The sequence below is a fragment of the Herpailurus yagouaroundi genome, unplaced genomic scaffold (assembly GCF_014898765.1).
Source record: "Herpailurus yagouaroundi ecotype Mexico unplaced genomic scaffold, PumYag 162, whole genome shotgun sequence".
Classification (NCBI taxonomy): Eukaryota; Metazoa; Chordata; class Mammalia; order Carnivora; family Felidae; genus Herpailurus; species Herpailurus yagouaroundi.
In genome coordinates, this window is record NW_024412403.1 from 71,705,963 (window position 1) to 71,722,013 (window position 16,051).

Consider the following 16,051-nt stretch of genomic DNA (forward strand, 5'->3'; position numbering starts at 1 on the left):
ACGACCTCAACAGCTCGTGAGTTTGATCCCCCTCCCGTTGGGCTCTGTGTTGACAGCTCAGAGCCTGGAGCCTGCTTCAGATTCTGTGTCCCTCTCTCTCTCTGTCCCTCCCCTGCTCCCACTCTCTCTCAAAAATAAGCATTAAAATAATAAATAAATAAGCATTAAAAAAATAGAATGTCAGAGAGTACTATATGAAGTAATGATTAAGTATTGTTTCCTGAACAATTATGTATTAAAGGATATGTATGCTGATTAGGATGTAGAAAATGTATTTTGTACTGTGAGTCACCCTTGAAAAACTAACTCTGAGAGCTGCTGAGGTAGAAAATGAGGAAAGATTCTGCAGTGTGATTTAATCATCTGCTGCTAAACTGATACATTCTGTAACTACCCCTGTACATTTTCTTTTCCTTTTTCATGTTATTCTCACCCACACATGCCTCAAACCTTGCTCACAGTACCAGCCTATTGCACTCAGTTCTCTGCTGCCAATCAGCGAAGGTGTCACGGGATACAGCGATTGCTAAGCAAGAAGCACAAGTTGCACAAGAACTCTTTGCACTCACCAGCACTCCCAGGCCTAAAGCATGCTCCTTAAAAAAAAAAAAAAAAATCACTCATGACTCCCTCAGGCAATGATTTTTCTCTGGACAAACACTATTAACTATCAACTCAATGGAATCTTCCAGACTAAAAAGAAGTTCTCCTACTTCTCATTCCCTTGCTATTTCATCTCTCTTCTGCCAGGACTAATTGCTACTTTCTTGGAGACTGGATTCCTCTCTCATTTTTCCATCTTCTAAATTATTTTAAATAGAACTGGCAGTACTTAAAAAAAAAAAAAGCCCTCTTCCTTACAGGGAACAAAAGTATGAAAGGAAAAAAAAGAAAACTTCTAAATAAACAATGGAAAGGAGGAGGATTGAAGACTCACAGAAAGAAAAAGAAGAGACTACAGAAGAGTTGATAGCAGAATTTAAAGAATCCTGGTTAGTGATGTTTGAAACCAAAGGAGATTTGAGACTCAAGCAATGCTTGTTTCTATTACCCACAGGTGTAGGGCAACTGGTATAATTACTCTCGGCCCAAACCTGCCGTCAAAAATAAGGCTGATGGGGCACCTGGGTGGCTCAGTCCGTTAAGCATCTGACTTTGGCTCAGGCCATGATCTCGTGGTTCATGAGTTTGAGCCCTGTGCTGGGGCTTGGGATTCTCTCCCTCTTTCTCCCTCTCTCTCTACCCTTCCCCCCCCCCCTAATAAAAATTAAAAATTTAAAAAAAGGCTAAGATAAGGCAAGCTTTCTGCATCTCTACACACCATCTGCATACATATTTTTGTGGCGAAAAATTGCTTGATAAATCAACATCTTTTGCACCTTTTTTCTTAATATTGTAACTAAAAGATTTAAAGTACAGTATTGGAGAAATTAACAAGTCTATTTTTAACTTTTTTTTTTTTTTTTTGGAATGAAGCAGCATGGCTTGCTGGAAAGAGCACTGATTTCCTAGCCAGGAGGACCTGGGCTCAGATTCCAGCCATACCAGTGACTAGCTGGTGAAATTACTTCTCTCTGAAGCTATGCTTCCCCATCTTTATCTGTCTTTCGGGGGTAACTTACAGAATTAAATAAAAAGTACAGCTTACTGTGCATAGCACCCACAAACAACAAATCTTTCTGCTCAGACCACATTCCTATCAATAACAGTAACAACGTGGCTATGGTTATTGCAATACTTCTCAACTGGAAGTGGATGGGAGAAGAGAGGATAGAAAGAGGGAAAAGTGAGTAGATGACCCTCTAAGGAAGGACTTGGGAGTTTTTGTCAGGGAGGGGACAACGTACAGAGTATAAGTGAATGTTTATGTTTAAACTCCTGATTCTGAAATGTTTGATTCTGAAAATATCTGTCCAAATGACCTGTGTCTCTAGAATTACTAAATTAGGGAGGTGCTTTAAGAAACCCCGTAAGTTCAGTCACTAATGAATGGTATATTTACAAACATTTTCCTAAAATGTCAGGTAATACAACTTTTACTATACGATATCATCTTTGGGTTTTCAAATATCTCAAACTTAATATACATAAGTTTTAATGAGGTATTTATAATCAACTTCTAAATTAAGATAAATGGATTTTATACTATAGTTGTGACTTCACATTAATCATCTAAAGGCTTTAACAAAAAAATTATCCAAAAAAATTTTTTTCAAGATTTTTTTAAACTAATTTCTACACCCAACCTGAGACTCAAACTTACAATCCTGAGATCAAGAGTCGCATGCTCTACCAACTGTGCCAACCAGGTGCCCCACCAAAACTGTATCATTATAATTAAAATTAAACTCATGATGTTTTGTTGTTGCCAACAAAAGGTAGGATTCTTGCCTTTTGAAATAATCTAAAATTGCTTTAACACATATCCATGAGATTGGCAACTACTTGAAGATCTAAAAATATTAAGTGTTGATAAAGACAGAAAGCAATTTGGCATCACCTACTAGGGTTGAATGTGCTAATACCCTACAATCCAGCAACCCCACACCTAAATTTATATTAGATATTTGCACCAAGAGATATGTAAGAAAAAATTAACGACAGTAATTTTTTAGAAATAGCAAGAACCTTGTAGCCATCCCAAAGTCTGTAAACACAAGAAGAAATAACTGTAGAGGGGTGCCTGGGTGGCTCAGTCAGTTGAGCGTCCAGCTTCAGCTCAGGTCATGATCTCACCGGTCGTGAGTTCAAGCCCCGCATCAGGCTCTGTGCTGACAGCTCTGAGCCTGGAGCCTGCTTCAGATTCTGTGTCCCCTCTCTCTCCGCCCCACCCCTGCTTGTGCTCTGTCTCTCGCTGTCTTCAAAAATGAATAAACAAAAAAATTAATAACTGTAGACTATCTATGAAATGGCATACTATATGGGGAACCTGGTTGGCTCAGTAATTGAGCATCTGACTCTTGATTTACGCTCAGACCAGATCCCAGGGTTGTGGGTTTGAGCCCCTCGTCAGGCTCTGAGCTGAGCATGGAGCCTGCTTAACAATCTTTCTCCCTCATCTGTATTTATATTTATATAAATAAAATGTCAGACTACAAAGCCACCAATATAAATGAACTAAGCCACATTTTGGAATCCCAAAAACATATTGAGCAAAGAGAGGAAGTAATAGTAAAATTATGTCACTTATGTAAATTTCAAAGTCAGGTAAAACTAAATATATTGTTTAGGAATATATGTGGTGAGATTATAAGAAAAGCAAAAGAACTATTAATACAAAATGCAGAATACAGGCTACCTCTGTGGTGGAGGGAGTGAGCTGTAATGAGAGAACATATCAGGGCTTCAATTATTTTGTGATATAATTATTTTGTGAGATCTTCTCTGTACTAATGATATACTTCACAATAAAAGTTGTTTTGTTTTGATTTGTTTGTAAGGGGAAACACAAAAACTAAGTCACAAGTGGGGACCTGAATAAAGAGCAAATCAGGTGTTCCTGGGTGGCTCAGATAGTTGAGCTTCCGACTCAATTTCAGCTCAGGTCAAGATTCTCTCTATCTCTCCCTCTGGCCATCCCCTGCTCACATGCACACTCCCTCTCCCTCTCTTTCAAAAAAAAAAACAAAACCCCAAAAAACTCTTTTTAATGTTTATTTTTGAGAGACAGAGAGACACAGCGCATGAGTAGGAGAGGGGGAGAGAGAGAGCGAGACACAGAATTCGAAGATGGCTCCAGGCTCTGAGCTGTCAGCACAGAGCTGGACATGGGGCTTGAAATCATGAACTGTGAGATCATGACCTGAGCCGAAGTTGGATGCTTAACTGACTGAGCCACCCAGGTGCCCTAAAAAAAAAAAAAAAAAAAAAAAAATTTTAAAGCAAATAATGTAAGAGCCAAGGTTTCAAAGCACAGAATACACACACTTCTCTCACATTTAATATGAGATCCTGACTTTTCCACAAATAATTCTACATTTTGGGGAAAAAATAAATGAAAAACTTAAAACTCGCCCAAAAAAGTCCTCATGCTACCTTATATTTCTCAACATTTCCCTAAGAAGGAGAAACCGTCCTGTGAAGTTCTGGGTACCAGGTCTCTAAAGAGACTAGAGACTTTCTAGTTACATTCAGCAAACAGCTTTAACTTTTCGTTATCCATATACTAGAAGCATGGGCAGTTCTATATTAGCACTGACACCTGTTCCAGAAAAAAAAAGCAAACTGATGATTAATGCACACTCTTGGATAGAATGGTCTCACGTGGCGCGCTAGTTTCTGGAATGCTTCAATTTAACCGGTCTACCTATCTTGCATTATGCGTGGAAACACTTCGGAATGAAAGCAATTACAACTACAAGATGTTGCATTTTCTCCTCTCTTCAGGTGATGAAAATCACTCATTACCAGGGGCTTCACAAAGCAAATACATGGGATATAAATGATAAAACGTCAACTGGAAAATATGGCACTGCCTCCAAACGAAGAAACTGCAGATAAATAAGGAGTTTAATTTTTTTTTTATTTGTACCTTTTCTTGAATCCGACACCTTCTTCAATTTCCTGATGGTGGCACCAAGCCGACTACCCTTTATAACCTCCAACTATTTGGTCAAGCCCCTCATTCCCTTCCTTCAACACCACTGCCCACTCACCACGACGCCTCCGTTCGCACAACCCCTCACCAGAATGTCAAGAACAACAGCGTTCGTCTTCAGGTCCCAACCTCCAGGTCCCCCGACCTCTGAACACCGCACCCGCTCCAGCCTGGCAGGTTCCGGGCTCCGACCTCCATGCCCCCGGGACCGCACCCACACATCTCCTCCGCTCCCCTCACCGCCGCCGCCTTCTCCGTCCTTCCCTCAGTCCCGCTGCCCCAGGCGGTCGCCCCTCCCCAGAACCCGCTTTTCCACTGAGCCTCTCCCTCAATGCACCTGTGGCTCGGCCCTTCCACCCTGCTGTCCCCTCACCGCGACCCCCCACCCCCACCCCCGGCCAAGTCCCCCGGCCCTCGCCAGCCCAGCCCAGCCCAGCCCGGCCCGCTAGGCCCGGACACCAGGCCCTGCGGCCTCGGCTGCCCCTTCTCCTCACCGTGCCGTCTCCGGGGACCTCGTCTCGGGAACCCTCCGCTTCCTCACCGACCGCAGCCTGCAGCCCCGCGTCGGTGTGGCCCAGCGGTTCTAGGGGTGCCGGCTGCCACTGCCGCTCGAGATCCGGAGGTGCCTGCTCCATGTCTGCAGTTTGGCGCGGCAGACCCAGTGCGCTTGCGCCGCCGCGCAGCGCGCCCCGCCCCCTTTCCCCGCCCGGGAGGCAGCGCCCGGCCCTCCTTCCCTAGCCTGGGCTGCCGCTCTCAGAGCCCCTTTCCTTGCTTATGCTGCCGCGCGTGGAGCCCGTTCCCCTGGCTCGGTCAGCGGCGGCTGAGACCCACAGAGCTCCCTTGCCTGTGGCTGAGGCGGAAAGGCGCGCCTGCCTAGGTACTGGCCACCGCTGCTAAACTGGGATACGCAGAAACCCGGGAGAACTGATGGAGGGAGAGAAGGGGAAAAAAGGGAAAGGTGAAGACCAAAGTAGACATGGGAACCATTCCGATTGGTGATCACCTAGAGAAAAATTGAAACACAAAAGAAATCGGAGGCCGCAGTCTGACCTCGCTCTCGGCCTCTGACTTGCCTGCCTTGTAGGTTCCATTTTTTACCCGGAAAGATCAGAGAGGCGCAAATTAAAAACTTTTAGCGGGTCCAGTAACACATTTAGCAAAAGGTAGCACATGCAAGTTTTTGAGAGAAGTGAAGAAGTGAAGCATTTGGCTGAAGCGGTGTTTGAAATCCGTTGCGTTTCTGATCCGGAGAAACCCAGAGATTTCTGATCATTTTCTACAAACATACTTTAATGAATTTTCGGAACCCGCTTCCTTGATAAGCATTCACTATGGTAACCTGATGGGAAATGCTCACTGGGTGTACCAGGATGTGGTAGTTGGCTGTTCCTTATATGCAGTCTGGTCATCAGTTTTTCCATGACACAAACCTCATTCTGCCCAAATACCTAGCTGTTCCAAGTTGTGACACACAATGTGCTCTTCCTGGATTGCATTCTCTGCCCCCCCCCCCCCCAACTGGTGAATTTCCCATTCATCCCTAAAACCTCAATCAAGTTATAATGTCCAAATGCTAACATCACTGTGTTAATAAATCAGTTAGAGGGCCTAGGTGGCTCAGTGGTTAAGTGTCCGACTTTGGCTCAGGTCATGATCTCACCGTTGGGAGTTCGAACCCTGCATTGGGCTCTGTGCTGACAGCTCAGATCCTGGAGCCTGCTTCAGATTCTGTGTCTCCCATTCACTCTGCCGCTTCCCTGCTTATGCTGTGTCTCTCTCTCAAAAATTAATAAACGTTAAAAAAAAATAAGATAAAAATGTTGCTTGTTTTATTTTACAATTATTTATTTATATGTCTGTCTGCCCCAACTAGACTTTGGACTTTTTTTTAAAGCAGGGACCCTACCTTACTTTTTTTTCCCTTCTGAACAAACAGTAGTGTGGTAGGGTCCCCTCCCTAAGAAAAGAAAAAAAAAGAAAAAGAAAAAACCTCAAGGTAACCTGGTTATACAGCTATGTGAAAACATCCCTCACAACCTTGTAACATGAGACCACTTAATCAGACTACATGTTTGTATGTTACCATATATGGGAGACAAAGAAGGAGAAAATAAATAAAAAACCACGCCACTTGGCGTTGAGGTCTCAGTTCTTTGGGTAAGAACCCAACTGAGCCATGCTGGCACAAGTAAAGTTGCTTCCTGGAAAGAAAAGCCTCGATTCTCTGTGCAAGAATCCTGCTACAGTAGGATATTTACTCAAATTTTTGAAGACATTTCATCAGGGATTACTCATGCTAGGCAAATTCTCAGGAAACATATTTTTAAATCGCAAGACTATTAATTTATCACAAGAGAAATATATATCTTCCCAGGGACAGATTTGTAACCATTATTCTATGACTTTCTCCCCATTTGAGATCCTTAACAAGTTTGGAGAGCCATTAGGATAATTCCTCTGGCCTGGTGATTTGAGTATTTCATCCTGTAGTAAGAACAAGGAAAGGGGCTCAGGGCTTTACAAAGCATTCATGGAGAGGGGGCCATAGTGCTATGTACTATGAAAGAAAGAAAGAAAGAAAGAAAGAAAGAAAGAAAGAAAGAAAGAAAGAAAGAAAGAAAGAAAGAAAGAAGGAAGGAAGGAAGGAAGGAAGGAAGGAAGGAAGGAAGGAAGGAAAAGAAAAGGAAGGAAGGAAGAAAGAAAAGAAAGAGGAAAGAGAGAAAGGAAGAAAGAAAAAGAGAGAAAGAAAGAAAAACAGAGTAGGAACATCTGTTTCCCCTTCATTATGACCCCAAAATATGCCACTTTGCCATGTGTATTATTTTGAGCTGAAGGCAATCAAGACCCAGATGAGTCAAGAAAATTACTTTTACCTCTCCCTTAAATACCTAAAAGAATTTATGTAGGCCTGGCCCAGAAAGACAATGATTACCAGAGATAACTTTTTATCTGAGTGACCCATCTGTACAACAAGGCAAACCTCTAATTACCAAACATCTGCTCTTATTATCGTCCTGTGAATTACCCTCCTCTCCTTTGAATCCCAGGCCCCTGTCCCATTCCTTAGTCCGGGATGGCATCTAAGCCTCAATTATTTCCTGACATGTTCATGGGTCTCATGTTCTTCCCCTTCTCATGGGGCTCCCATACCTACATAATTAAACTTATTTTTGTACTGTTAATCTGTCATGTCAATTTAATTAATAGACTAGCCAAAAGAATCTAGAAGGATAAAGGGAAATTTCCCCACCCCTTACAATTCACACCTCTTTTTTTGTGAGAGAGAAAAAAAATCAAGACTGCCTTTGAGGCAGCTCTTTTCTGGCCATCGGTCCTGTCTCTGTGCTTTAATAAAATAACTTTTTTACACCAAAAAAAAAAGAAAGAAAAAAAAAAGATACCGCCTTTGATATCAATTTTAAGTTAGCTAGATACAACTTCCTCCGCATATTTTCTTGAGAGATAGCCTTGAAGAAACCAAATTTGGGAAAAGGGTCATTGAAAAGTCTAAAATCAGGGCAAAAAGGATAGGATAATAATTTCCTCATCTTTTCATTGTTCATTGTGGGAAAATTAGAAAATAGTTATGAATAAAAGTAATATAAAAGCTCCATACTCTCACACCCAAAGATGAGTACTGACATTTAACATATATCCCTTCAAATATTATACACATATGTAATAAAAATGGAATCATACTATAATGTTATTTTATAATTTATTCACTTCATACAGCCAGAACACCTTTCCACGTGATTAAATATATTTGTACAAAATCTTCTCAAAGACTAATTAGAGTTTTATCGTAAAAAATTACTATAATTTGGGGCACTTGGCTGGCTCAATCGGAAGAGCATTGTAACTCCTGTTTGGGGCTATAAATTCCAGCCCCACACTGGGTGTAGAAATTACTAAAAAAAATAAACTTAGAAAAATTACTATAATTTATTTAATCTTATAATCCTCTATATTTTTTTAAATATCTTATTTTTAAGTAATCTCTACCCCCACCATGGGGCTCAAACTTACAACACGAGATCAAGAGTTGCATGCTCTACTGACTGAGCCAGCCAAGTGCCCCTCTGTAGTGACAGTTTAAGTTGATTTCAAGCTTTACTTTTATAAACAACACAGCAGTGACCATCCGTCTATATAACATCTTTGTGTAACCAACCTTAAGCTCAGTAGGAGCTGGGAGATTTTTCAGAGAAATTTTATTTAAGCTTTGATAGTGCCTGAGGAATTATTTCTGCTCTGTTATCAAATACTATATTTCTCAAAAATTATTATTTATATCCACTAGATAATATATCTGTCTTACCCTTGGGGCTGCCTACAAGCTGACACTCTTTTCAATAAAGAGGCAATAACTAGTGTTTAAAAAGCCTCGATTGGGAGAAGAGGTGGTATCTGGAATTTCTTGCCCATCTTTTGGGGTTGTTTTTTGTTTTCTTTGTTTTTGTTTTTTTAATAAGTAGTCTGTTATTTGTTTTAATTAGAGAGAGAGAGTGTGTGTGAGCATGGGAGAGGGGCAAAGGGAGAGACAGAGAGAGAAAGGGAGAAAGAATCCCAAGCAGGCTCCCTGCTGAGTGTGGAGCCCAACGTGGGGCTCAATTTCACATCCCTGGGATCACAACCTGAGCCGAAATCAAGAGTCAGACGATCAGTTGACTGAGCCACCAGGTGCCCTTTGTCCATCTTTTGGACAACTTGCCTTGCAGTTGTTGTTTTGTTTTTAATTCAAGCATTTAACATTTTTATTTTATTTAAGTAAGGTCTATGTTATTTAATTTTATTTAAGTAAGGTCTATGCCCAATGTGGGGCTTGAACTCATGACCCTGAGATCAAGAGCTGCATATTCTGCTTGAGCCAGCCAGGTACCCCTGCCCTGCAGTTTTTTATGTATGTGGCACTTTGGCATACATATTCATGATGCCCCTGGCAAGACAGGCACTATTTTCCCCATTTCACAGAGGAAGAAGCACGCTTGACAAGGTCACACAGCTATCAAACAAGGAGAAGACCCAAGAATCACACTCAAATTTATAGGACTTCAGAATCCATTTGGGCCATGCTGCTTTGCTTGGAGGAAAGGAAGAAGAGAGACTTTTCTGGAAAAGGAGGAAAATAACTGGCAGAAATCAAGGGTTGATACCTCACCTGAAAACCTAGAGGTAGAAGTATATTTCCTTGGGGGACACCTAGGTGGCTCAGTCAGCTAAGCATCTGACTCTTGATTTCGGATCAGGTCACGCTCTCAGGGTTTGTGAGATCGGGCTCTGCACTATCACAGAGTCTGCTTGGAATTTTCTCTTTCCCTCTCTCTCTCTCTGCCCCACCCCAAATAAATAAGTAAACATAAAAAAATATATAACAGAATAATTAAAAAGTATATTTTCTTGAAAGATAAAGGCAAAGTCACTCTAGTCTGGCTAAAGTCTGGGAAAGCCCAGCGCCATGACTCCATAGACGTTTTGGATACAGATGCTCCCTGTTCTTCAGATTCAGACAAGGAAAGAATATACCACCACCATCACCACTACCCCGCCCTGCCCCCATGTACACGCACACGTGCGCGCGCGCACACACACACACACACACACACACACACACATCTCTTACTGGGGAAGGGCTTGCAGTTACTTGCTCCAGAATGAATGGGAAAGGTCTTAAGAGGAGGGATGACCAGCCAGGCTAAGGATGAGTCAGCTTCTGTGGGGACACACTCCCCACTTCATCCAGCCAGGAGAGCTATAGTCACTAATAATCTGAATTAGCATGATTTAGATTTTTTAATGAATTTAACAAATATTTATTCAGGTCTTCTGTTAGCCTAGGAACACCACAAAACACCTATTCTCTGCTCCTCTCCATCCAGATTCTTTTTTCTGCTCCCTGGGATTCTGCTATCTTGCTGGCCACCTAGGGTCTCTAAAGGTCATGTTCTTCTCCTTCCTCCAGAACCACACCCTTCTTCTCCTTTAGCCTTGACCAGCAACCAGCACCAGCTCCACCTCATGTCAGTGTGGATGACATCTGCCCTTGTTCACAGCATAATATCTAATTTGGCCCCTTCCCATTAACATTACCATCTTCCTTTCTGACCTCGTTTGGAAACCAAGTCTTGGTATGCAGTCCTTCATTGCAGTTGAAGAGTTCAGACCCTTCTTTTACTACCCATGGGAAATTATTTCAACTCAGCCATTCAGACCCTGAAAGTCCCAGAACTTTGAATCATGGGTCAGAGAGGATGCTGGAGATTAGAGCCATCATCCCGCCAGTAGTGGTGCAAGGGCCAAATTATTCCCAAGACATGAATTTCCTGTGGGTTTTGTGCTGAGTCACCAGAGCTACCTTGATTCTGCAACTTTCTACCCCCCAGATTACCTGCCTTCATTCTGTGAGTGCCTGATATCCTCCCAGGATTTTCTCTACTTGCTTGATGTGACTAGTGTTGGTTTCTGGTCTATACAGCACAGAGCTATGACTGACATAGTGAAGCTCCTATCTATCCAACTAAACATGCAATAAATATTTATTAGACACCTGCCCTGTCCCAGCCAATCTCGTCTGCCAAGGTGATCATGTAAACTGCTTCATGGCTGTATGCCCATAGAGAAGACTGGAATATGCATGCAATACCAGCAGAACCATCCCCTAAACCCCTATGGCTTGAGAAACTCCCGGAAAGTTCTACAGCAAGCCAGGTACTAGAATCTTCAGTAGTTAAAAATCATGAAAGCGCCACAGGAGAAAAATATTTCTCCCTTGGGCACCTGGCTGGCTCAGTGAGTAGACCATGTGATTCTTGATTTCAGAGTCCCACGTTGGGTCTAGAGATTACTTAAAAATAAAATCTTAAAAAAAAATACTACTTCTCCCTTGGATAACTTAAATACACTTTGATAAAGGTCTTCTAAAGAATATAGTTGTTTACAACTAGGACGCTGAAACCAGATAGGTTGGAAGGGCCAAGGCATTTTGGGATAAGTGGGTCTTATGGCACGCATCAGCTAATATTGTACAGATGAATAACAGCTTATCTACAGGGTAAAATGGATACTTTGCAAGCTCATAAGAGCCTGGCAACTGACTAGAATGGAGAGTTTTCTTTGATATTTATATTATACCACCTGATCTTTGTTTGAAAACTAGGGCTGCCTAAAAGTTTCTCAGGATATATTACCTGATTCTGACTGTGTGTATGTGTGTGTTTATGTGTTTGGGGTTTTGTTGTATTTTCTCCTCCAAAATTATATTAAATCCATTTGGGTGTTTTGGTTTTGGAGATTTTTTATGACTTCTTGAACAGAGGTCATAATTATTCCTCTTGCCACAACACCAAGTAAATATATACAGACTCTGCTCTGAGAAGAATAAAACAGATCCCATTTGGGGGAAACCAGCTTATAGGTTGTAGGATTGCTGCCAGAACAAAATCTTGCCCAATTCTGTCTCTTCTGAACAAATTTAGTGGTAGGAGAGATCTAGGTACACGCATATGGAGTCACTGTTGACCCCTTGGGAATTTCTTTTTAAATGAATCCTCTCTAGGGGCGCCTGGGTGGCTCAGTCGGTTTAGTGTCTGACTTCAGCTCAGGTCACGATCTCGCGGTCCGCGAGTTCGAGCCCCGCGTCGGGCTCTGGGCTGATGGCACAGAGCCTGGAGCCTGCTTCCGATTCTGTGTCTCCCTCTCTCTCTGCCCCTCCCCCGTTCATGCTCTGTCTCTCTCTGTCTCAAAAATAAATAAACGTTAAAAAAAATAAAAAAAAAATAAATGAATCCTCTCTTTTATTTCTTTTATTTATTTATTTTTTTGTTATTATTACTTTTTTTTTTTTGAGAGAGAGAGAGAGAGAGAGTGAGCGTGAGCTTAAGTAGGGGAAGAGTAAAGAGGGGGGAGAGAAAGAATCCCAAGCAGGCTCCAAGTTGTCAGCATGGAGCCCAATGTGTGGCTCGAACTTGGAAACCACAAGATCATGACCTGAGCAGAAGTTGGATGCTTAACCAACTGAGCCACCCAGGTGCCCAGCATTGGGAATTGTTTTAACTTGGTGTAGTGAGACATGCAGACACAGAAATGAGTGCCATGAAAAAAGAGGGTTTTTTTTTTTAATGTTTATTTATTTTGAGAGAGAGAGAGTGTGTGTGTGAGCAGGGGAGGGGCAGAGAGAGAGAGAGAGAGACTCTCTCAAGCAGGCCCCAAGAACACAGAGCCCAACGTGGGTCTCAGTCCCATGACAGTGAGATCACAACCTGAACTGATATCAAGAGTTAAACACTCAACCGACTGAGCCACCCAGGCACCCCAAATGAGCCACCCAGGTGCTCCAAGAAGAAGTTTTATCATGCCCACAGATTCCTAGAAACAGAAGGCACAGCATGCCATTCATAGTGACCACACAGAGAAGCAGAGTGAGAGGGGAAAATACCACAGGAGCCTTTATTGTGGTATCTGTGGGAAGAAATGGGGCAAGTCAGGATAAATAGGTTTAGGATTGGCTAGTTTGAATAATTTCAGAGGGCTCTGGGGCTAAGGGTTGTTCCTAGTTGTCTGGTAGCTGGCCCTGGGATAGGGAAGGGGAATTATGTAAGAGCCCATAAAGGAGGTATTTGGAAGTATGGGCTCTGGATTGGTTGGTTTGCACAAAAAAGTATGCTAGAAATTGGCTATCCCTGGGAGGCGCAATCTCTCGAGGGTCAGCAAGGCCCCAAGATGTCAAAGCACCAAAAACACAAAATAAAAAGACATAATCCATTCACAGACACACAGACTTGCACTAACACTTAGAGTCATATCTGTAATGACATATATGTCTACTAAAACATTAAATCACAATTAGATTATAAGGGATTTCCAAAGAAATCAAGTCCAACTTCCTACCTGATGCTTAAACTTGGTGCCAACATACCCACCAAAGAGTTATTCAGACTAGGGTTTGTAAACAATACCATGGACAAGAATCACATTATTTCTTTTAATGATCTTTAATTTTTTCTTGCTACAGAAATGACATAAAGCATCAATTTTTAAAGTTTATTTATTTATTTTGAGAGAGAGACCATGTGTATGCATACATGAGTGGGGGAGGGGCAGAGACAGAGAGAGGGAGAAAACCTCAAGCAGGCTTTGCACTGTCAGCACAGAGCCCAATGTGGGGCTCGAACCTATGAACCATGAGATCACGACCTGAGCCAAGATCAAGAGTCAGACATTTAACCCACTGAGCCACCCAGGAAACATAATCATCATTTTTAAAATTTAGGAAATAGGGGCATCCTGGTGGCTCAGTCACTTTTGTCTACCTCTTGTTTCAGCTCAGGTCATGATCTCCTGGTTTGAGCCCTGCATTGAGTTCTGTGCTGACAGTGCAGAACCTGCTTGGGGTTTTCTCTCTCTTCCCCTCTTCTGCTCATGTTCTCATTCTCTTTCTTTCTCAAAATAAATAACTAACCTTTAATAAATACATAAATAAATAAATAAATAAATAAATAAATAAATAAAATTTAAGAAATAGCAACAAACAAAAAGAAGAAAGTAAAACTCATCCATAATACCAAGATCCAGGAACAATCACTATATTTTTGAACAGTCTCTCCCCCACCATGGACATGTACACAAATATAATCCATAAAGATAGGATCAAGTCTTACATGATGTTTTGTATGAAACCTGGTTTTTTTATACTCAATACTGTGAACATCTTCACTCACTTGGTCTTGCCTTTCTCCTATGACAGGAAGCTGAGACTAAGAACAGCAGGTGCATGGACTGAAACTCCCCTTTTATTTATTTTTTTATTGTGATATTTGCTTTTTTGCACCGGTGTGGAACGGAACCTGCAATATCTCTAAGGTATGCTTGTATTTATATCTGTCATATTTGCCTACCAAATGTTAATAAACATTAAAAAATACTAAAAAAAAAGAATTACCTTTTTCTTGATATTCAGGTACTACTGGCTACATAAAATAAGTTCAGAGTGTTATCTTCTCTATTCAATGAAATTGTTGATTAGTATTACTTCCTCTTCAAATTTTTGTAGATCATCACTGAAACAATATGTGCCTGAAGCTTTCTTTGTGGGGAAAGTTTTGATAATCAATTAAAATTCTTTACTTATTATTAAATTTTCAAAGTATTATTTACTTTATTTTTTAAAATGTTTTTAGTTTATTTTTGAGAGACAGAGAGACAGAGCACGAATGGGGGAGGGGCAGAGAGAGAGGGAGACACAGAATCGGAAGCAGGCTGCAGGCTCTGAGCTGTCAGCACAGAGCCCCATGTGGGGCTTAAACTCACAAACTCATTAATATTTCGATAATTTAAATTTAGGATTTTGAAAAAGTTCTGCACATGTGGGCAGGTTCTGTCAACTGGCAAACTTTGCTAAGGCTGAGTATAATGAGCATTGGGTATTACATGGGAGCAGCCCCTAAGACCACCATAGTGAATGTTTATTTGCTGCATCCCCAACTTTCACTCCTACTTCCCCTTCCTTTCCTTACAGGCTCCCGAATTTGTTCCTTGACTTTCCACAAACTTCCTCCATGCAGCCCATGTGCTTCCAGGGAGACTCACTCCGCCCCCAGATCCGGTATGGACCTATAGATACTTCCACAAGAAACACAAATATGACTCCCTAAAGCCTTAAAAACTAACAGTGATCCTTACTAAAAGCCTCTTGAAATAGTACGTGAGGAATTATATTAAATTGTTAAAACTTGCTAAAAATTCTCTTTACATATCTACATCTCCTCAGTGTCCTCCCGGTCAAAGCAACTGCTCCTCATTTCTCCCCTTGCCCTCTTACCTCAAAACTCCCTGCTCACACGGGTTTTCTCCTTCCTCACCACCCTCCAGATCTTTTCTTTCTTTCTCAGGATGGCTCCAAAATCTTTCTTATGCAGAGAAATCTTTTGCTTCACTCATCTTCAGTGGATATCTCTGCCCGTAACCTCGCTCTGAAAAACAAAGAATCCCCCCAAAGCAGGACACAGAGGAAGAGGAGGGGAGGATCTGGTAATGACAGCACTTCGAGCTTCGGTGTTATAGTATCTGCCACGCAAATGCATGTGCATTTATATGAAATGGATAGAAAGAGGGGCTGGAGGGATACAGAGCACAATGTTAATGGTTTGGGGATGGAAAGTGAAGGCGAAATCCAAGGGCAGCGTTCACTTGTTGCTTTATAATCTCCTGTGATTTTAATATTTTACAAAGAGAAATAAACTCAAGTTCTGCTCAAGCAACTTTTTCTTGAGTATGGAAAGTCACCCTCTGGTATCCTTCCAAGTGGGAATGGAGGTCGAAGGGAGGAAGGTTGTATTTATATATACACATCTCCATCATTTGAAATGTTACAATGAGCATCCGTTACTTTTATATTAAAAAACAAGCTACTTAAAAGAAAAAAGCAATACCATGTAATAACTATGTAGTACTATTATG

The 16,051-nt window shown here is 41.6% G+C and overlaps 1 protein-coding gene across 1 annotated transcript in view; it reads right to left on the reverse strand.

Annotated features, from left to right (window-relative positions):
• SNX4 (sorting nexin 4) overlaps positions 1 to 5,263 on the reverse strand; it is a 69,101-nt gene extending 63,838 nt beyond the window's left edge. The window contains exon 1 of the mRNA XM_040484785.1: positions 5,092 to 5,263. Coding sequence (XP_040340719.1) covers positions 5,092 to 5,232 — 141 coding nt within the window. The 5' untranslated portion in view covers positions 5,233 to 5,263. The remainder of the gene's footprint in view (positions 1 to 5,091) is intronic.
• Between the last annotated feature and the right edge of the window lie 10,788 nt (positions 5,264 to 16,051).